At 36.8% G+C, this 24,050-nt stretch overlaps 1 protein-coding gene across 2 annotated transcripts in view; it reads right to left on the reverse strand.

The window, feature by feature from the left end:
* The window catches only part of dennd1c (DENN domain containing 1C), a 32,840-nt gene extending 10,732 nt beyond the window's left edge, over nt 1-22,108 (reverse strand). The window contains exons 1-11 of one of the 2 annotated variants that reach the window (XM_049469985.1): nt 21,654-22,108; nt 18,611-18,675; nt 15,991-16,034; nt 15,802-15,851; nt 14,825-14,944; nt 7,934-8,003; nt 7,737-7,817; nt 6,084-6,161; nt 4,660-4,713; nt 3,232-3,342; nt 555-655 (exon numbers count right to left, since the gene is read on the reverse strand). In XM_049469985.1, the coding sequence (XP_049325942.1) occupies nt 555-655; nt 3,232-3,342; nt 4,660-4,713; nt 6,084-6,161; nt 7,737-7,817; nt 7,934-8,003; nt 14,825-14,944; nt 15,802-15,851; nt 15,991-16,034; nt 18,611-18,675; nt 21,654-21,670 (791 nt within the window). In that variant the 5' untranslated portion in view covers nt 21,671-22,108. The remainder of the gene's footprint in view (nt 1-554; nt 656-3,231; nt 3,343-4,659; nt 4,714-6,083; nt 6,162-7,736; nt 7,818-7,933; nt 8,004-14,824; nt 14,945-15,801; nt 15,852-15,990; nt 16,035-18,610; nt 18,676-21,653) is intronic. The other variant, XM_049469986.1, reaches the window with a different exon arrangement.
* Nucleotides 22,109-24,050: the final 1,942 nt, after the last annotated feature.

Here is a 24,050-nt window from a genome sequence, read left to right on the forward strand (position 1 = left end):
ACAGAACAGTTAGGAATCAGCGATACAACAAGACACTATGTTTCCTACATAGTAAATGAATAGTAAAGTGATCCAGACTATGAAGGATTACATAGGGAATCAATAAAATAAAATAAAAGTGTTAAACAAACCAAATTACTCTGTGAAGAAGCGTTTAGAAGAGCTGTTAACTTGTGGTTTCTGAGGCTGGTAACTCTGATTAACTTATTCTGTACAGCAGAGGAAACTCTCGCTCTTCCTTTTTCCTGGAGTTGTCCTGATGAGTGCCAGTTCCATCATTATAATACTGTTTTTGTTGTTATTTGCGGTGACTGCACTTGAGGATACTTTCAAAGTTCTTAAAATTCTTCTTTTCAGACTGACTGACCTTCATTTCTTCTTAAACGCATTTTGTTCTTTATTTAGTTGAGTAGTTGTTGCTTCTCATAATCTGGATTAGAACATTACTCAAATATTCACTATTCACTGTATACCTGTAACTCTACCTCTTCACTACTTTACCTTAACTGATGCTCTCAAACACTTTATTAAGAGACAAGAAATGCAGATCTCACCAGCAGTAGTCCAGTAGGTGAGGGGGCAGGACTGGTATGAAGATGTGTTGCCAGTACATTGGATACAGCATCCCACTGCACGCGTGAACACACGCCGTCAGCTACAGCAACACAGCAGTGCAGGGGTTAATTTACCATACTGTAAAATAATTCACTGACAAAACATTCATATTCATAAAGTTTTAAGAGTTCAGAAATCAATATTTAGTGGAATAACCCTGGTTTTTAATCCCAGTTTTTTTTTCATGCATCTTGGCATCATGTTCTCCTCCACCAGTCTTGCACACTGCTTTTGGATAACTTTATGCTGCTTTACTCCTGGTGCAAACATTCAAGCAGTTCAGTTTGGTGGTTTGATGGTTTGTGATCATCCATCTTCCTCTTGATTATATTCCAGAGGTTTATAATTTGGTAAAATCAAAGAAACTCATAATTTTTAAGTGTTCTCTTATTTTTTGTCAGAGCTGTACACTGCAAAAACATCCATTGGTGAAAACTAGACAAAACATATGTAAATATAGACATGTATGCTTATATTAAGCAAAAAACGGAGTAATGGAGTATGCTAAATTTTCTTGGTAAGATTTCTTGAAAAAAGCAACCACAAAGTCTCAAAATAAGCAAAGTAAAACTTAAATCAAGCAAAAATCACAGATTTGTTGCCTTAAATTTTAAAATTTGGAAACAAGAATTAGAATAACTTGATTAATGACTTTTGTGCTTAGTTTTGAGTTAAAATTCATTCTAAGATATACTGAATAAAATAATTATTCCAAAATAAGCGAAATTATCTCAAACCTACAATACTTAATTAGAAAAAAAGTCTTATTAGAGAAGAAAATAAGATCTGTTGCCTTAAAACTCGAAAATCTATGTTAAGCAAAAAAGTTAGCAAATTTTCCTCAGTAACAATAAGTATTCTTAAAATAAGCAAACTCATAGTCTCATAAAAGAGTGAAGTAAGACTTAAATCAAGCTAAAATCACGGATTTTATATCTTAAATTTGGACACAAGAATTAGAATAACCTTATTTTAAGTTTAAATCACTTAAAAATAAGATAAAAATTCAGATTAAGAGTCAAGTCAAATATTTTTACTGTTAATATTACATATGTATAGGATATACAGAGAATTTAAATTACGTTACTCTCCTTCCCAAAGTTACAACAAATACAGCAAGATAAAAATATGAATATAAAAATAATATAAAGACTTATTAAGATTGGTCTTATTCCTAAAATAATCAAAATAATCTTACTACAATAAGATTTATTGCCTTAAAATTAGATCATTTCATTTGCTAAGATTTAGTTTTTTGCAGTGATACACAAAACAATCAGAATCTCAGCCCGACCCAATCAGAACCTCTAGTCTAATAGAAACCCCGCCCTCTGGCCGCCTCCCCCCACTTCCCTAGATTTAATCAGATTATGATGTGTTTCCTCAGGCTGGGGGGAAGTTCAGCAGGGCGTGAATTAATATTACTTTCACATCTGCAATCAGTTCAGTTCAGTTCAGTCTATAACTCTATAGCGTATAGATTAAAAATTAATCACAATCATCAGTATTTCATGAGCTCAGTAATACATATCGGGCTTTATCTCGCAGGTTGTGATGCTCATTGCTATCTTACACCCCACCAACCGCTTAAATAGCAGCAGAGCTTCTGAATATATATCTACACTGATGGGCGTGGTGTTCTGGAAATGAGGTGTGTTCAGGTACATTTCTGGAGTTTTGCTTGTTTTCTTGGTAACAGAAAACACAGCAGCTCCACTGACTGAATACAACCTAGACAGACGCCAACAGTCAGACGTTCATCGCTATCTTAGCAACACAGGTGCAGCAGTGCACAAACCAAACTTTTACATCAACAATAAACAGAATGAACAACAAGTGTAGACCAGCAGCTCAGTTTCCTCTGCTGAGAAGAGTTTGTTGGACACGTTCAGGTAGCTGCACCGTTACAATAGCAATCCACCAAAGACAGAACTCACCTGATCTACTCTTAAAGAGAATGATGAGCAAGAGACACTCTGATTGGTTTATCTCACATACGGCCCAAAATTAACCACACCCATGATTAATGAAAATAATTAGTACATTAATTTTGGTAAGCGTTTTAAGTCGAGCAACGTGTACTTTTCCCGCCGTTACGATAGCAAAGACACACTGACACCACACTCTAAATCAAGCTGCATGGTGCACTGCTGATAGATCTATAGATCACTAACATATATATATATATAGATATATATATATATATATTTTTTTTTTTTTGTCCACTTGGTAACAGAAAACACAGGTTTTGCTCCACTGACTGAATACTACCTAGACAGGTAGCTGCACCATTAAAATAGCAATCCGCCAAAAGTACTCACCTGACTAAAGAGAATGATGAGTAAGAGACACTCTGAATGGTTTATTTCAAGTTTCGCCCACAGTTAAAATTAAGCAAATGCCTTTTGCACCTTTTAAGCTGAGCAAGGTGTACTTTTCCCGACATTACGATAGCAAAGACACACTGACACCATGCCCTAAATCAAGCTGCAAGGTCGCTAAAATGCTAAAATACAGTCTGGTATTGTAACTGTTGCACTGTGGGTAGTGTTAAAGAACTAAAGAAAGCATTATTAAAATTAAAAGTAAGTAATTAAAAATAAAACCAGGACTCACCGTGCTGAGTTTACTGCAGCAGATCAGGATCCGCCTCTCGAACAGCATGCTAGCGTACAGCTGCAGCATGTTCCCCACGTCTACAGCTACAACCAGCTCCGTCAGGTTCCTCTAAACACACACCAAGTTTAAATAGTTACAATAGCAGCAGCTAACAGCGCTAATGCTAACAGACTGTCCTTTCTATTCTATAGAAATTAAAGCAAAAGCTTCCACCACGTTATAAAATTTGCAACCTTAAATCTGTGCCCCAAAATAATAGGCTTCTTCGATATATTACAAAATAACAGAATTTTTGAGGACAATAAAAACTTTAGCATATTTTTGCACTATAAGGAGCACCGGATTGTACGGCACATTATGTGATACTAGTAAGGAACAAAGGTGTCACCATGTTTTCCTTCTAATTCAGCTTAAAAAGCTAAGCTAAGCTAAGTAAACAAAAAAAATGTAATTCCTAAAAAAAAACACTTTATTTTAAAGATAAACAAGTGCTGGATGTTAATCTACACAGATTAATCTCCTGAACACTAAAAGCGCTTCTGTTTATCAATAAACATTTATTTTTACTCGGGAAAACATTGAGAGTGACCCTCATTTACTAAAAGGGATTGAAAACATTTAATAAGAAATTAGAAATTATAAGGAATTAAATAGAAACAAATAATAATTAAAAGAAATACTAAATGTAAATCAACATTTAATATATATGAATAATATTTATATATGTAAAACAGAACAATCTAAAAGACCTCAAAAAACTAAATTGACACATAAAAATATAAATTACATAAAATTTAATAAATAAATAAAAATGTAGTAGTAAAGTAAAATGAAAAAAAAGAAATTATAAAATTAATAATAATGAACTAAGCACATAAGAATCAAAATGTAAAACATTAGAATAAAAAATAAAATAAAAAAATTAATTAAAAATTAAAATAATTAAAAAAAGATAACTAGTAAAAAAAATCATTTAAAAGATTAAAATGATTCAGTGACACCAGTGAGCTGAGCCTCAACATTTCCTAAACTACAGTAAGCTCCAGATTTCTACTAAGGCTGGGTGCAGCAGCTTTAGCATTAGCATTAGCAGCTAACTGCTAGTGCTAGCCACACTTAGCCAGTAACTAGTAAATGCCGCCCGACAGCGTTACACTGAGGAACCCTGAGTGTTCTGGTAAGCCAGGGAGATATTAGATAGCAGTTCGTTCCACGTAGCTTGTTTTAACATGTGTAAAAATGCAAGCTACAGGCTGATAACACTCAACTCTGACTAGCAAAAGACCTAGCGCTTTTAGCACGGTTAGCGGCTAATGCTAATACTGCTCCAGCCTTGGTGCTGGAGAACATATGTGGCTGGGTGGAGCTAAACTCCAGATTAAGGACTGCAGTGAGTGAAACTGAAGGGAGGGTAGATATACTCACACTTTCTGGTATGGATGGAAGAGCTTTGGGATCTGGAGCTATAAAGTAAGGTATCTAAAAAAAGAGATAAAATGTAATAATTAGAAAAATACTAGATAAACTGAATATTTTATTTCAAGAAATTTAGCTAGCTAACTTTGAGTTTATTAAAAAATACAATATATAAATATAGATTAAATGCAGGATCAACATTAAATTCAGTTTCACATAAATACAAACGTGTCTGCAGTAGTTGAGCTCAAGTTTTTGGTTTAGTTTAGCTTAGCATTAATAATGTTAGCATCTCCAATTTTAGCACCTCTAATTTTAGCATATTCAATGTTAGCTTGTCCAATATAAACATCAATAATGTAAGCCACTCCAATTTTAACATAAACAATGTTAGCCTCTTCAATGTTAGCATCTCTGATTTATTTGCATCTTCAAAGTTAGCATCTCCAATGTTAGCAACTCCAATTGTAATATAAAAAAATGTAAGAATCTCCAATGTTAGCATCAACAATGTTAGCTTCTTCAATGTTATCTTCTCTAATGTTAGCATCTCCAATATTAGCATCAATAATTTTAGCATCTCCTATTTGAGCATCTCTAATATTAGCATCTCCAATGTTATTATAAACAATGTTAGCATCTCCAATGTTAGCATCTCCAATGTTAACTTTTTCTAACAATTTTAACATCCACAATATTAGCATCAACAATGTTAGCATCAATAATTTTGGCATCAACAATGTTAGCATCTCTGTTTTATTTGCAACGTCCAATTTAAGCATCTCCAATGTTAGCAACTCCAAAGTTAACCTCATTATAGTTAGCATTTCCAATGTTAGCATCTTCAATGTTAGCATCTTTGATTTATTTGCATCGCCAATGTTAGAATCACCACTGTTAGCATCTTCGATGTTAGCGTCACTAATGTTAGCATACAGTGCATGGTTCAGTGGGTAAACAGTGTAAGTAATAGTCAGTCTGTTTGGTCTGCCTACTGTGTATCTACACGCATTGGCCATTTTATTGGAAACAGCTTATATTTAAAGACATTTAGACATTTAGGCTACATTACTGTAGATTCTGATAATCAACACAACAGCTAGTTGTACCTACAGTATGTGGTGTTTCTGATAAAATGGCCAGTAGAATTGCGAATACAGGGTAAGTAGGTGTTTCTAATATAGAGTTAGGATTAGGATTAGTATTGATTTTAGGTTTAGTGGTTTTAGGTTTTAGTGGTTTTAGGTTTTAGTGAGTTTAGGTTTTAGTGGTTTTAGGTTTTAGTGATTTTAGGTTTTAGTGGTTTTAGGTTTTAGTGAGTTTAGGTTTTAGTGGTTTTAGGTTTTAGTGAGTTTAGGTTTTAGTGGTTTTAGGTTTTAGTGGTTTTAGGTTTAGTCCCGTGTTAAACACACTCAGGCCGATCAGAGACTCACCCCTGACCCCACCCTCTTTGAGGAGTGGGTGTGGCCACAGCTGGACGGCACCTCACTGCCAATCTGTAGCTGTTCTCCCTCATAGAGGAAAACACAGGAACCTGATTGGTTATTCACAGGTGATCTCACAGGTCACATGATGCAGATGATGCGTTAGGTCGGACGTCCTGCAGTACTTGGCGATGTCAAGTTTGTAAAGTTGACAGCGATTACTTACCGTAACTTGACTTTTGAGTACCTTGATCTATATTTTGGGGCATTTAATTCATTTTAGGGGGACAGTGACCCAAAACACACATTCAGACATTTGATTCCCATTGCCAGGAATTATATTGTTACACTGTAATAAAGTTCAATAAAGCTCTAAACTAAAAGTATGTTCTAACCGATTACCTAAGAAATTTTAAGTGCGTGTAATATAATACAGATGCAGATTTCATTTTCCAGCAGGACTTGGCACACTGCCCACACTGCGTAACAAAAGTACCAATTGGTTTTATTATTTAACACTGCACTGACTTTAAATTAGAAAATAAGAATATTATATTTTAAGACCAATTGGTACTTTTTGCAGTGTGGGCAGTGTGCCAAGTCCTGCTGGAAAATGAAATCCTGCATCTCTATAAAAGTTGTCAGTAGCAGAGGTTCAGCATGAAGTGCTGTAAGATTTTGTGGGAAAACAAAACTGCACTGACTTTAGACTTGATAATAAAACACAGTGGATCAACACCAGCAGATGACATGTCTCTCCAAACCATCACTGATTGGTGGAAACTTCACACTAGACCTCGAGCAGTTTAGACTGTGTGTCTCTCCACTCTTCCTCCAGACTCTGATCCCTTTATTTACTTTAAATGAAATGTAAAATTTACTGATGATCAGTGATGGTTTGGAGAGACATGTCTGTCATCTGCTGGTGTTGATCCACTGTGTTTTATTATCAAGTCTAAAGTCAGTGCAGTTTTGTTTTCCCACAAAATCTTACAGCACTTCATATCTTACAGCTTCCCTCTGCTACTGACAACTTTTATGTAGATATGGACTTCATTTTCCAGCAGGACTTGGCACACTGCCCACACTGCGTAACAAAAGTACCAATTGGTCTTATATAATATTCTTATTTTCTGAGACACTGATTTTTGGCTTTTTTAATTGGTTGTAAGCCATAATCATCGACAACAAAATAAACAAAGGATTAAAATAGATCACTCTCTGTGTTTAATACATCTATATAATATATGAGTTTCACATTTTCAACTGAATTACTGAAATAAAGCAACTTTTCAGTGATATTTAATTTGTATGAGGTGAACTAGTAAATTAAAAAAAAACAAAATTTAGTAAGAATTACATAATTGTGTAATTTCTACCAACTTAACATTTGCATAATAATTCTGATTTGAATGTGATGGTCAGGTGAATTCAATTTGAAGATTTTGTATTTAGTTCTCTATTTGTATAATAAGGAAAATACTAACTTGCTTTTATATCCAACAACATCAAGGACTAAAGTCTATAGTTAAACATTATAAACAGTCAACAAATTTCCCGCAAAGTAGTTTGAGGGGGTGACTACACACAGACGGTGAGTATCAGCGAGCATCTGAACACATCATTATTATTATTATTAATACTCTAATCATCAGAACTTACCAGCTGTAGCGTGACGGAGCCGTTAGCTGTTGGAACAGGGTGATTATAAAGCACCGTCAGCAGATCCTGCATTTCTTTAGTCTGAAGAGTTAAAAAATTTATATTAATGCAAATTAAATCACATTCTGTAGAGAATATTATGATACACAAAATAAACATGATAAAAATGTAATAAACTAGAAATAAATAGTGTTTACCTGGCCTTTCGTCAGATAATCCGCCAGATTATTCAACAGTTTATAAAAGACCTCGAACCAGGGCAGATAACTGCAGGATAAAATAAAATAAATCTACTTTTAAAATCACGTTTTATAGAGAGTTACATTCAAATGTGTCATTTAACACTGTATCCTATAATTTTATTATATTTATATTTTCATCATTATAATTACAGAGCACTGAAATACATTTTAACTGTTATATAATAATGCAAAACCTCTATATATTTAGATGTTTTAAAATGACCAATGTAGTAATTTAATTTGCTTTCTAAAAAGTTGTACAAATATGTACAAAAGTATACTTGGAAATAAGTATGTTAGACGTATACTGAATTAAATCAAACTAAAAGTATACTTCATAGGCAGTCTATTTCTTTTAAAAACACTATAATATATAGTATAATATATACACTATATACAGAGGTAGAAGCATGCTCTGTGTGATCTGTAAAAATGGACAGAAGTGCGAACCAAACTGTTTTTAACTTTAATTTTTAACCACATGACATAAATCAATCAATAAATCAATCAATCAACTTTTATTTTTACTCTGTAATACATTGACGGACATTGACTGAAAAAATACATTTCATTTAAAATTATAATGAAGTATTTAATCAGGTTAAGTTAAAATAAGGTTAAAGCAACAAAAACTAAAACTAAATGGTAAAAGCATTCAAAAATAAGCAATAAGAGGAATAATCAAGATGAAGATGAGGATGAGGATCTCCCGAGGATACAGCGCTTTCGTGTTTTTTGTCCTGTTTTTGTACGTCTTTGTCGTGCGTTCACGTCCTGAAACGCACCTACAGCCGTGAGTTTCTGCTGGAAGCCGGTAGAAACTCACTTTTGGATTTAAACCGCGATCTCCGAGAAGAGCTGCGAGCCTGCGGCGTGCTCCGGACACCCGCACCCCCACCGACCCCCACCGCTGCATCTCGCCCACAATGGAAGCGCCACAGTCGGCGGGAGAGACGGCAGAAGCGTGGTAAGCGGGGAGGTATCCGAGCGAGGCTAGCAGCTAGCCCACACAAGCCAGCTATCCCCACCATGCTTTTGGCGAATGTAAGATCGCTGGACAATAAACTGGACTACATCCGCTTACTTCAGTCAACTCAGAAGACCGTGAGAGACTGTTGTGTTTATATTTTCACGGAAACTTGGCTCAACAGCAGCGTCCCGGACCATGCCGTTCAGCTGGAGAGGCTAACATGCTATCGGGCGGACCGCGCGCTAACTGACGGAGGTAAGAGCCGCGGCGGCGGACTCTGTGTTTACATCAGCGATGCTTGGTGTCAGAACGTTGTTGTGGTCTGTAAACACTGCTCACCGGTAGTGGAACTGATGATTATCAAATGCCGTCCGTTCTATCTACCGAGAGATTTCTCCGCCGTGCTGATCGCTGCTGTTTACATCCCTCCGACCTCCAACAACAGAGTGAGGAGTGAAGCACTGAATGAACTGTACCAGTACATCAGTGAGTAGCAGACAGCGCACCCAGATGCTTTTCTCATTCTGGCTGGAGATTTCAACCATGCAGACCCAAAGAGTGTGTTTTCTGGACTTTTTAAACACATAGACTTTCCAACCAGGGGAAACAACACTTTGGACCAGGTCTTTACTACACACAGAGGAGCCTACCGAGCCTCCCCCCTCCCCCACCTGGGAGCCTCTGATCACCTCACCATTATGCTAATGCCAGCTTACAGACCACTGGTTAAAGTCTCCAAACCAGTTCTGAAGCAGGTACGAGTGTGGCCAGAGGGTTCCTCAGAGGCACTTCAGGACTGTTTCAGCACAACAGACTGGAACATGTTTAGAGAGGCTGCCACCCACAACAACTCCACGGACATTCAGGAGTACACAGAAACTGTCTCTGCCTACATCACCAAGTGCACTGATGATGTAACCGACCTCAAGACCATCACTGTTCGGGCTAATCAGAAGCCATGGCTGACAGGAGAGGTCCACAAGCTCCTGAAGGCTAGAAATGCAGCCTTCAGAACAGGTGACCAGGCAGGCCTGAGGACAGCCAGGGCCAACCTGTCCCGCGGCATCAGGAAAGCTAAGAGGCAGTACTCCAAGAAGATATCCCAACGCTTCAGCGACAGCAGAGACACACGGAACCTGTGGCAAGGGATTCAGTCTATCACAGGCTACAAACCCCATCCACAGACCTGCAACAGCGACACATCTCTGCTGAACGACCTGAATGGATTCTTCGCAAGGTTCGAGCCACTCAACAACACACCCGCCCAGAAATCCATCCCTCCTCCTGGTGACCAGGTGCTAACGCTCTCCCAAGACAGTGTGAGGAGAGCATTCAGCAGGATCAATGCTCGAAAATCTCCTGGACCTGACAACATTCCTGGTCGTGTGCTGAAGGACTGTGCCTGGGAACTCGCAGAGGTTTATACGGACATCTACAACACCTCTCTGAGTCAGGCGGTGGTTCCCACATGCTTCAAAGCCACCACCATCATCCCTGTCCCTAAGAAGGCATCGCCATCCTGTCTCAACGACTATCGTCCGGTTGCACTCACCCCCATCCTCATGAAGTGCTTCGAACGACTAGTCATGCACCATATCAAGTCTTCACTCCCCTCCTCCCTGGACCCCTACCAGTTTGCATATCGGTCAAATCGCTCGACCGATGATGCCATCTCCACTGTTCTCCACTCAGCCCTCACACACCTGGACAAGAAGAACACCTACATCAGAATGCTGTTTGTTGACTTCAGTTCAGCATTCAACACAATCATCCCCCAACAGCTCATACACAAACTGGACAGTCTGGGGCTGAGCACTTCCCTGTGCAACTGGCTGTTGGACTTCCTGACTGGTAGACCACAGGCAGTGCGGGTTGGCAGCAACACATCCAGCATCACCACACTGAACACAGGGGCTCCCCAAGGATGTGTACTGAGCCCCCTCCTGTTCACTCTGCTGACCCACGACTGCACACCAGAACACACCTCCAACCTCTTCGTCAAGTTTGCGGATGACACGACGGTGGTGGGTCTCATCAGCAACAACGATGAGTCACACTACAGGAGCGAGGTGAGCCGCCTGGCCTCCTGGTGCAAACACAACAATCTCTCTCTGAACACAGAGAAGACCAAGGAGATTGTTGTGGACTTCAGGAGAACTCACACACAGCACACTCCTCTGTCCATCAACGGAACTGCTGTGGAGAGGGTGAGCAGCACCAAGTTCCTGGGTGTGCACGTCACAGAGGACCTCTCCTGGAGCACCAACTCAGCATCACTGGCCAGGAAGGCAAACCAGCGTCTCTACTTTCTCCGCAAGCTGAGAAGAGCTGGAACCCCCACCCCCATCATGACCACTTTCTACAGAGGGGCCATCGAGAGCATCCTGACCAGCTGTTTCACCGTGTGGTACGGGGCCTGCACAGCATCCTGCCGCAGGACCCTCCAGCGCATCGTGAGAGCAGCTGAGAAGATTGTTGGCACCTCTCTCCCCTCCCTTCAGGACCTGTACAGCTCCCGCCTCACGCGGAAAGCCCTCCGTCTGGCAGGAGATCCCTCCCACCCACTACACAGCTTCTTCAGCCTGCTGCCATCAGGGAGAAGACTGCGGAGTCTCGGGTCTAGGACCAGCAGACTGCGAGACAGCCCCATCCATCAGGCTGTGAGGATGCTGAACTCTCTTCCCGCACTACCCCCCATCCCAATCCTGCCCACAGCACACACACTCTCATCATCCTGACCCCACATCCTCCCACCAACACAGTACTGAAACTCTGCACTAGAACACACACAGTACTGTAACTTTTGTAAAAGGACCTGCGCTACACACCCAATACCTGCACTACTGTTACGCTGCACTGTCATACACACTTTAATTCCCCAAGAACTGGGAACTTTAAGAACTTTACCAGCCTTAAGCTAGATACAACATTGCACTACTGTTATACGGGTTCTATTTATATTGTCACTTGATCTTAATCACCATTAATATTGCACTATTATCTTCTGTCTCACAAATGTCTATTGTGTTTTTGTTGTATTGTACATATAGTGTCTCCCACTCATTTAGATTTAGATTATATATTTATCTCTTTTTATTTCTATTTATATATCTATTTCACCCCCACCACTACTGCACCTTGTTCTGTCTCATGTATGTCTGTGTCCCTGCTGCTGTATTGTACACATAGTGTCTCCCCTTTTTCTTTATTTTTCTTTATTATCCATTATCTGTACTTGCTGTAAAATTGGGAAGGAGAGTAACGTAATTTCAATTCTATGTATGTCCTGTACATATGCAGCATTGACAATAAAACTACTTGACTTGACTTGACTTGATGATCACAAGCCATCAAACCACCAAACTGAACTGCTTGAATTTTTACACCAGGAGTAAAGCAGCATAAAGTTATCCAAAAGCAGTGTGTAAGACTGGTGGAGGAGAACATGATGCCAAGATGCATAAAAAAACAGTGATTAAAAACCAGGGTTATTCCACCAAATATTGATTATTTCTGAACTCTTAAAACTTTATGAATATGAACTTGTTTTCTTTGCATTATTTGAGGTCTGAAAGCTCTGCATCTTTTTTTTTTTGTTATTTCAGTCATTTCTCATTTTCTGTAAATAAATGCTCTAAATGAGAATATTTTTATTTGGAATTCGAGAGAAAACTGATTCAGACTGAGAAAGAATATTTAAATAAATGAAATGATAATATAAACTAAATAAAAAGATAAAAGGCCAAAAGTAAAACAAATAAAAGGAGGAAAATAATCTAATAAATGAAAAGTAAAATAAAAACTCAACTAAAACACTTACAGGCTTTCTGAATGTGGTTAGAAATGAAAAGTTTAATTTGATTTAGTGATTTAGTGATTTAGTGAGCTGGTTTTACAGTTTTCTGTAGTGAATTCCAGCTTGTGATAAAAATAAACTGAAGGAAGAAAATTGTTTAATATTTTTGGTGAAAAATCATAATATTTTACTTATTTGGCCAAACGTAAATCTAGAATTTAAAATTTAATTGAAGTGCACTGAATGTTAGAATGTTGTTTCCTGTTTTCTGGAGATGATGTTTTTACTGAGATCATCAAAGCTCTGGAGCTCACTGATGATCACATGACTCGTCACAACAGGGGAAGAGGAACTGACCTGCCTGTCAAACAACTGCTGAAGGGAAACCACAGAGCTGAGGGAGATCATTTACATCACCCAGAGAAAAATACAGAGTTTTACCTCCTCAGCACACAAAACTCCGTGCAAAAGTCTTCAACACCTCCGACTATTCTAAATCTGTAATTAACTATATATAACATTAGAACACTAAACCCAAATAAACTATTTTAATAAAGTCAGTGGTCAGAGAGAGTGTTTATCTGTAGTTAACTCTATATAACAGTAGAATAAGGCATAAAGTCAGTGGTCAGTAAAAGTGTATACCTGTAATTAATGCTATATAACAGTAGAATAAGTCATAAAGTCAGTGGTCAGTGAGAGTGTCTACCTGTAATTAACTCTATATAACATTAGAATACTAAACCCAAATAAACACTAATAAAGTCAGTGATCAGTGAGAGTGTCTACCTGTAATTAACTTTATATAACATTAGAATAAATCATGAAGTCAGTGGTCAGTGAGAATGTCTTTCTGTAATTAACTCTATATAACAGTAGAATAAGTTATAAAGTCAATGATCCCAGAGAGTGTGTACCTGTAATTAACTCTATATAACAGTAGAATAAGCCATAAAGTCAGTGGCCACAGAGAGTGTCTATCTGTAGTTAACTCTATATAACAGTAGAATAAGTCATAAAGTTAGTGGTCAGAGAGAGTGTCTACCTGTAATTAACTCTATATGACAGTAGAATAAGTCATAACATCAATCTTCAGAGAGTGTCTGTCGTATTTAACTCTATATAACATTAGAATAAGTCATGAAGTCAGTGGTCAGATAGAGTGTCTATCTGTAATTAACTCTATTTAACAGTAGAATAAGTCATAAAGTCAGTGGTCAGTGAGAGTGTCTATCTGTAGTTAACTCTATATAACAGTAGAATAAGTCATAAAGTTAGTGGTCAGAGAGAGTGTCTACCTGTAATTAACTCTATATAACATTAGAATACTAAACCCAAATAAACATTAATACAGAATAAAGTCAGCGATCAATGAGAGTCTCTACCTGTAATTACCTCTATATAACATTAGAATACTAAACCCAAATAAACATAAAGAATAAAGTCAGTGATCAGTGAGAGTGTCTACCTGTAAATAACTCTATATAACATTACAATACTGAACCCAAATAAACATTAATAAAGTAAGTGATCAGTGAGAGTGTCTACCTGTAATTAACTCTATATAACAGTAGAATAAGTCATAAAGTCAATGGTTTGAGAGAGTGTCTATCTGTAATTATCTCTATATAACATTAGAACACTAAACCCAAATAAGCCTTAATAAAGTCAGTGGTTAGAGAGAGTGTCTATCTGTAATTATCTCTATATAACATTACAATACTAAATCCAAATAAACATTAATAAAGTCAGTGATCAGTTAGAGTGTCTAACTGTAATTAACTCTATATAACAGTAGAATAAATCATAAAGTTAGTGGTCAGAGGGAGTGTCTACCTGTAATTATCTCTATATAACATTAGAACACTAAACCCAAATAAGCCTTAATAAAGTCAGTGGTTAGAGAGAGTGTCTATCTGTAATTAACTCTGTATAACAGTAGAATAAGTCATAAAGTCTGTGGTTAGAGAGATTGTCTACCTGTAATTAACTCTATTTAACAGTTGAATAGGTCATAAAGTCAGTGGTCAGTGAGAGTGTCTACCTGTAATTAAGGTTATATAGAGAGTATATATGTTACCTGAGGATGCAGAGGCAGGTCTGGGAGCTGGAGGTGAGTCTGCAGAAGCCGAAGCGTTGGCATCCCTCCAGATCTGTTAGTACGAAGGTAAAGTGCTGCACGGCCACGCCTTCCTTCACCCTGCAAAATCAATTATGTTTATATACTATTGATTATATAGCCGTTTATCGTTAGTTATATAGGGCCCGGCGTATTATAAAGTTCTCTTGACCTATCACCAACTATCAGCAAGTAATGCAGCCCAGAAAAAAACATGGTACCACTTTAAAATAAGACTACCTTTATAAAGGATTATGAATGGTTTATAAAGGAGTTTACTAATAGCTATTACTATTAGGTTGCAAATATTTAAAAACCCTTTATTAATGATTATATATTTATTTATTATATAATAATTAACATATATAACACCACATAATTAGAAATGTCAAAAGCTGTCAAACCTCAGATACTGATCTTACTTTGTGTTTTCCATCAATCAGCATTAAACCTGTCATATTAATATAAATATATAATATATTTGTAATATATTTGTAACTATTTACAATAAATTAAATGACATATAAATATGTTGAATTAAATGACTAAGCGAACAACAGATCACTGTGGCTTTTTTAATTGATGTGTTGCAACTGCTTATCAATGTATTTTCACATAATTTTAACAACATAATCAATAATAATTAATAATCTAATTTATAAACCATTTATAAACCCTTCATAAGGTTAAGTCTTATTTTAAAGTGGTACCAAAAACATTTACAAACAAAACATTGTGGCTATAGCACACATTACAGAGTGCTTTCAACCTGTCATTAAATATCAGCGAGTAATCCAGCTGAGAAAAAAACAAATCCTTTTATTTGTTTGAGTTCTAATATTTTGGCATTTGGCATATTTTGGCTATTATAAGTGATAGAGCTAATAAACGGATAAAATGAGAAAGTGAATAAATGGATGAGTGGATGCAGCTTTTACCTCTCTATGTCATACGGGAAGCAAAAACGAGGAAGTGACTGTATACACTCCTGCAAAACAGAGAGAGAGAGAGAGAGAGAGAGAGAGAGATGTGTGTGTTCATATTATATACTATTTATATATTTAAATATTTAATTAATCAATAATAAATAATTGACCCATCATTTTAAAGATTTGTTAATATCCAACCTCATCACTGAAGTCTTCTGGGAACTGGAACAGCACCCCCGGATCTACACACACACACACACACACACACAGTTACTAAATGCATTCACATGTGCTAATCTGGAGGTCTGATAATCCGATAATCTGATAATTTGTGTTTGCATGCATTTCATATACAGATTACTGCAGAATATCAGAGGTTTTATGTAATCCAATTAAGATTTGTTCAGATGACTTTCATAATCTGATTATTGCAGAATATCAGATTTTCAATATCAATTAATCCAATCGAAATATGTTTACATGACCTAAACAATCTGATCAACATATTTAGATGCACTTTAATATTTTTTTTAACTGCAGAAAATCAAAAATGATAATACATGCACTTCATATTCAGATTACTGCAAAGCATATTTGTATGCATTCCATAATCTGATTACTGTAGCACATCAGAGATTGTAAGTAATTCATATAATTTCAGATAATCTGATTTCTAATCAAGGAGTTTGTATATAATCCAATCAAAATTTGTTTCGATGACTTTCAGAATCTGATTACTGCAGAATATCTGTATTTTTGTCAGAAATCTGATAATGTGTTTACTCATGTGTGCACTTTAAGATTTATTAACTGAAGAACATCAGATTTTGTTAGCAATCCAATCAAAATGTGCATACATGCATTTCATAATCAGATCTGATAAACATGCACTTTAAACCAGATCTGATTAACATGCACTTTATAAACTGTGGTTTACTGTAGTACATTAGAGCTCCTCAGTGACCTGATTAACATGTTTACATTCACTTCAGAATCTGATTACTGCAAAACATCTGCATTATTGTCAGAAATCAGATTATCATATTTACATGCACTTTCTAATCAGATCCGATCATAAAGTGCATGTTAATCAGATCTAATTATGAAGAGCATGAATACATATTTTGATTGTATTGCTAACAAAATCTGGTGTTCTTCAGTTAATAAATCTCAAAGTGCAGTTAAACACATGCTCAGATTTCTGACAAAAAAAAACAGATGTGCTGCAGTAATCAGATTATGATCAGATTACTGACAAACTTTTACTGATGTTCTGCAGTAATCAGATTATTAAGTGCATGTATGATCATTTTGATTGGACTGCTGACTAATTGTCTGCAGTGAAAACATATTGAAATGCATTTAAATATGTTGATTAGATTTGTGACAAAAATACAGATGTTCTGCAATAATCAGATTATAAAAGTCATCTGAACAAATCTTATGAATTTCTGGAAAACATTTGCATTATTGTCAGAAATCTGATTTTTGTATTTACAAGCACTTCACGATCCAATTACAGCAGAACTTGAATAGAGTTTAATCTGATTACTGAGCTCAAATCCAGCTCTGTAATCAGATTTTTTTACACCTTAGTCTTAATAAATCTAAGAAATGGGATTTTGCTGTTTTTGCTGTTTGACTGGTTGAATAATCAGTAAACTGTATTAATCTGATTATAATGTATAAGTAAGTGTAAGAGCAGTGTGAGGGCTGTGCTGGGCCTCACTGGTGTCTCCAGAGAAGAGAGGATGTGGTTGAATGATGTCATCGAGTTTCTGATGCAGATACGTTCCGCTACACTACTCTACCAAACACCAAATACTCTAAGAAATACTCTAAAAATACTCTATTAATCCAGATTCATCATTTACTCAAGAGTATTTAGAGTATTTAGACCAATTCCTCTACAATTTCATCAACACACTAGCTGCTAACTGCTAACTGTGGCTAATATCCAAGCACGCTAACCAGTCATGCTAGCCAGCCACAGACCGTCTGTTTCCATGGCGACCAGCAGAGCCCTGTGGTTTGCTGGTTGGGTCATGTGACAGGAAGAGGCGCCAGACTCAGCAGATACCACCTCGCCACCCAGCATCATCACTCCACAGTGACTATGATGAATTTATCCTGTGCAACAGAGCGTACTCTCGCTCTTCCTTTCCTGATGAGTGCCAGTTCCATCATTTAGTACTTTCAAAACTTTTAAAATTCTTCTTTTATCTTTACTTAATTGAGTAGTTTTGGCTCCTTATAACATGGATTAAACACTACTTTACTTTAACTTATGCTCTCAAACACTTTATTAAGAGACAAGAAATTCAAGTAATTATTAACTCTTGATAAATTCAGCACAGCTGTTAACTGAAAGCCTGAATTCCAGGAGACTCTACCTCATAAAATTGACTGAGATTTGCAAAACTGTTATCTAAAATATAAATCATATTCTGGTTTATTTAAAAAAATGTTTATTTAGAAAATAATTCCACATGTTCATCTTCATAGTAGGACGTCCACATGTTTGACTTGTACTGTACATCGTCGTTGTCCAATGAAAAACACTTATCTCCAAAACAGCAACTTTACAGGAGAGAGAAAAAACCTTGTAAAATTTTAATGGAAGTCGATGTAAAAAGAGTTTATTTCAGGTCATTTTGAAGAGTTTCTATTGGTCCGTTCATCAGGAAATTTGGGCACAGTGTAAGAAACAGTTTGTCTGTTCAAATTATGTAGTAAACTAAAAATCAACAAAAATGGAGACAAGTGTTTTTCATTGGACAGCAACGAAATGAGTGTGTATAAGAGTTTGTGTTCTCACCTTTGTCTCTGGCGATTGGACATGAGGCTTGGAAGAACCAGTAGAACGTTCTTTCTGGGTTTTCTCTGAAAACAGAATCATTTGCACGTGAACAGGCCCGTTGCAACAAGGCAAGCAAACCAAAAAAATGCCTATAGGGCCCCGAGCTGACCTGAGGCCCCCAGACAATGACTGATTATGAACTTATCACAACGACAAACAATTACAGGAAATTACAACCACGCTGTAATCAGAATCCCCCTCAATAAGACCCCTCCCACTAGTTACTGTCAGTAACCAGGTAGCCCTGTCATTCCTGCAGCCGGCAAAATATGAAACTTCAGCAGGAAGCCAAAAAAGAAAGGAGAGTTTATTTGATTTTACCAAATTAAAAACCTCTGGAATATAATCAGGAGGAAGATGGATGATCACACGCCATCAAACCACCAAACTGAACTGCTTGAATTTTTGCACCAGGAGTAAAGCAGCATAAAGTTATCCAAAAGCAGTGTGTAAGACTGGTGGAGGAGAACATGATGCCAAGATGCATGATTAAAAACTGTGATTAAAAACCAGGGTTATTCCACCAAATATTGATTTCTGAACTCTTATGTGGGTAAATGTTCTGCAGGATCCATACAGAACCTGTAGAACCTCCTCCAAACCCAACCATCTCAATCTCATATCATCTTATATCCAGCATAGAGTAACCAACAGAGTCTAAACTAGATAAACTAGAGCCTCCTTTCAATAATTTAGACCATGTTGGATCCTCTATCCTGTATCCTGTATATAATATGAGATTGAGACGGTTTATATTATTACATTACATATTACATTATATTATGTCTCTTCCACCCAACTCACACTAACTTCCATAAATACACCATAAATTCACCTGGCCTTGCCATGAGCACACTGGCCATGGCCACTGTTCAATCAACCTCAGTCACAAGATAACATCTCACAACTGTTGCCACACAAGTCTCTTGGAAATGAGGAAACGCACTTCATGATTTCTTTGCTTAGTCTACTTACTGCTGTCCTGTGACTTTTGGCAAGCCTGTGTAATACTCCAGTCAGCCATAACATTAGAACCACCTAATGTTTTAGAATGTTCTAGAAGCTCATTTGATAAATACAAGACTTCCCTGATGCCACGGTTTAGTCTCTTATCTATTATTCTTATGATTCTTATGACTGCCAATTTGTCAAAATCTTAAAGACCTGAAAAGAAGCTGCCTAACATTGCCATAACAGTCTTAACAGGAGCCACTCACTGTAGAGGATCACACATAATCAAAGCTGTTGACACTGCCGGTCAGTGGTACTATTGTTACGGCTGATCGATGATAAAAGCTAAACCTAAACCTAAACTCTCTGATTTCAGATTAGCACAATTATTTAACTATAATAGTGTCAAAATTTCATTTAAGGTTGTTTAGCAATATTAGCATGCTCAGACTGTTGCTGTATCTTTATATATCCATTTACAGAGGTGTGTATATATACGTATATATATATATATATATATATACGTATATATATGTGTGTGTGTTTGTGTGTGTGTGCCCAACTTACTGCTAGGCCACATCCTCCCATCATGCACCGGTGCTGCACTCATACAACAAACATCCTCCCATCATGCAACGGTGCTGCACTCATACAACAAACATCCTCCCATCATGAAGGTACAGCTCAGACTAGACCCTGAAGATCTACAGCACTGTCTAATAAAGTCATTTAGCTTTTACACCTTTGCAATAATTGGCTTAAATATATATATATATATATATATATATATATATATATATATATATATATGTATATATATATATATATTTATGATACTTTATCATACTTTATCTTATATCTATAATATAATTGTTAACATATAATGTTAATTTTGTTAAATATACATATCACACACATATTACACTGTGAATACGTGGCTAAATTTGATATATTTACTTTTATATTCAGTATGATTGACATTTTTAAAATAAAGTTGATATTTTGGAGCTACAAGGTTTTTAAGTGATGCAATCATTTTATATAACATAAATTAATGTTTTACTGAAATTGTGCCAAAAGTCATGGGACAGGGACTTTTTTCCACATCTGCCCACATCTGTCCCTTCTCTGTTGATTCGGACAATTCTAGCCAGACACCGCCGGTCACCATCATTACCACATTACCACACACTGTCTGTGTATCACTGTCCAACGATTTACAGTACCAGCACAAAGTACAAAAATAAGTATAAGTTCCAAATTAAAATATTGTCATTTAGAGCATTTAAAGCATTTATTTGCAGAAAACAAGAAAAAAGATGCAGAGCTTTCAGACCTTAAATAATGCAAAGAAAACAATTCATATTCATAAAGTTTTAAGAGTTCAGAAATCAATATTTGGTGGAATAATCCTGGTTGGTTTTTAATCACAGTTTTAATTTCATGCATCTTGGCATCATGTTCTCCTCCACCAGTCTTACACACTGCTTTTGGATAACTTTATGCTGCTTTACTCCTGGTGCAAAAATTCAAGCAGTTCAGTTTGGTGGTTTGATGGTTTGTGATCATCCATCTTCCTCTTGATTATATTCCAGAGGTTTTTAATTTGGTAAAATCAAATAAAAAACTCGTAATTTTTAAGTGCTCTCTTATTTTTTACAGAGCTGTATATAAACTAATCAAAAAGAAGCTTTTGTCATGTTTGAGACAATACGCTGCTATTGGCTATTGTGACACAGCGCCTTTCCAGGAAATGAACCACTGATGCAACCGACACAATTACAAACACACGCACACACTTATACACAAATACAGCGTATATATACACTGAATTAATACTATTATACACTTAACTTTTATATAAAACTAGTTTACTACCAATAAAAGCCATGCTATTGAGGCTTATATGGAGATTAAAGATGAATATATGGATTTCTACCAAATATGGCCTTCTGAAGACTTCATCAGACAGACAGCGAGGGAGAGAGAGACAGACAGAGAAAGAAAGAGAGACAGCGCGAGAGAGCGACCGAGCTTAAGAATGACTTACTTGAGTCTGGATCCCATGATGCAGCAGGAGGAGGATGGAGTCCATAAGTGTCCTATTGAAGTTGATGCGGCGAGAGTGTCATCCCTGTACAACTAATAATAAGCAGCTTGTCTAACACATACACACACACTTACACACACGCACACACACTACCACACACTCACTCACACTCACACATACACACACTCACACACACTCACACATAATCAAGTGAACAAGCAGAAAACTGACACACACACTGTTAAAGCTAAGGCTTACTTCCTGATCTGGGTGCAAATTCGACTGTGTGTGTGTGTGTGTGTGTGTGTGTGTGTGTGGCTGTTTCCGTCTCTTCGCATCTCCAGCCGCTCTGTCACTCCGATTCTTCCTCTTCCATCAAACAACAGCTATGATTGTTTGTTCCATTATTTCCACACTGTAGATCTTTTATTCCCTGTTCACCAAATAACACTAAAAAGTTAGAAAAAAAAAATTAATTCAGTGTTTTTTCATTATTTTAAAATGTTCAATATTGTAGATTAACAATAATGTCATTAAACCTATGAAGAAAAATATATGGAATCATTTAATAGACTAAAAAAAGTGTTAAACAAACCCGAATATCTTTAATGTTTTACATTTTCTCAGTCAGCTTAATGAGGTAGAGTCACCTGGAATTCAGGCTTTCAGTTAACAGCTGTGCGGAACTCATCAAGAGTTAATTACTTGAATTTCTTGCCTCTTAATAAAGTGTTTGAGAGCATCAGTTAAAGTAAAGTAGTGAAGAGGTAGAGTTACAGGTATACAGTGAACTGCAAAAAGACCATCAAAAACATTGTAATGATGGTGAAACTGGCACTCATCAGGAGCGATCCAAGAAAAGGAGATAAAGAGTTCATCAGAGTTACCAGCCTCAGAAACCGCAAAGTAACAGAACCTCAGATAAATGCATCTCTAAATGCTTCACAGAGAAAGAGCGAAAGAGAGAGAGAGAGAGAGAGAGAGATGTGCCATAAGTCATGGGACAGGACTTAGCATTGTGTCCACATAAGTGTCCAGATAATATAATATGTGAAAGTGTAATAATATAATTGATGTCTATTGTCTCTAAACCTTTACTGCTTCTTTATAAAAGCAAAAAAAAAAAAGCATAAATATACATATATGGCCATGCCATAAGTCATGGGACAGGACTTAGCATTGTGTCCACATAAGTGCCCAGATAATATAATATGTAAAAGTCTCATAATATAATTGTTGCCTTTTGTCTCTAAACCTTGACTGCTTATTTATAAAATCAAAAAAGGCATAAATATACATATATGGCCATGCCATAAGTCATGGGACAGGACAAAACTTTAGACACTTGTCACTATCCTGTTTGCATGGACAGTTCTAACCAGACATTTGCAGCCATGATAATGATCAACCACTGCACTGCACTGTCCACTGTGGGTGGTAATATTAGCCTTCGATGATGCATTTCAGGTAGACACATTAAAATACAGAAAATGTAGGCACCCAATGTAATAATGTAATATGTTGTAGTCTATTATCTGCATACTTTTATTAAATTTATTCCTTCTTTTTAAACGTGAAAAATATATCAAACCAGGCTGAACTGCTTGAATGTCTGCAAAATCCAAAAGCAGTGTGTAAGACTGGTGCAGGAGAGCATGATGCGAAGATGCATGAAAAAAAAACTGTGATTTAAAACCAGCGTTATTTCACCAAATATTGATTTCTGAACTCTTAAAACTTTATGAAAACTCTTCTTATAATGCATTCAGCAATCTTAATTAAGCTGTATGCATTGTGTCAGCACACAGCTCCTGTGCAAATGAACATACATAGCTTGTCTAGTCCTTTTATACATTGCCAATAGAATAGGACCCTCTGCTGGAGCCGCTTCATCCACATGACCCCATTGGTCCAGGTCAGCTGTCCTTCACCGTTAGGTGTGATGTGTCCCGGGAGGCATCCCATTACTTTTGTCCATGTTGAGTTTAGTGTTTGAGAGAAAATCAGACACATGTAGAGAGGAAATAGAGGACAAGAATAGACTTCCTCTATTGCACTGCTGCTTTTACTCTTCACCGCCTCTCTCTCTCTCTATTACCCACCCTCTCTCTATCTCTCTCTCTCTCTCTCTCTCTCTCTCTCTCTCTATTACCCACCCTCTCTCTCTCTCTCTCTCTCTCTCTCTCTATTACCCACCCTCTCTCTATCTCTCTCTCTCTCTCTCTCTCTCTCTCTCTCTCTCTATTACCCACCCTCTCTCTCTCTCTCTCTCTCTCTCTATTACCCACCCTCTCTCTATCTCTCTCTCTCTCTCTCTCTCTCTCTCTCTATTACCCACCCTCTCTCTCTCTCTCTCTCTCTCTCTCTCTATTACCCACCCTCTCTCTATCTCTCTCT

Source organism: Astyanax mexicanus, chromosome 21, assembly GCF_023375975.1.
Source record: "Astyanax mexicanus isolate ESR-SI-001 chromosome 21, AstMex3_surface, whole genome shotgun sequence".
Lineage (NCBI taxonomy): Eukaryota > Metazoa > Chordata > Actinopteri > Characiformes > Acestrorhamphidae > Astyanax > Astyanax mexicanus.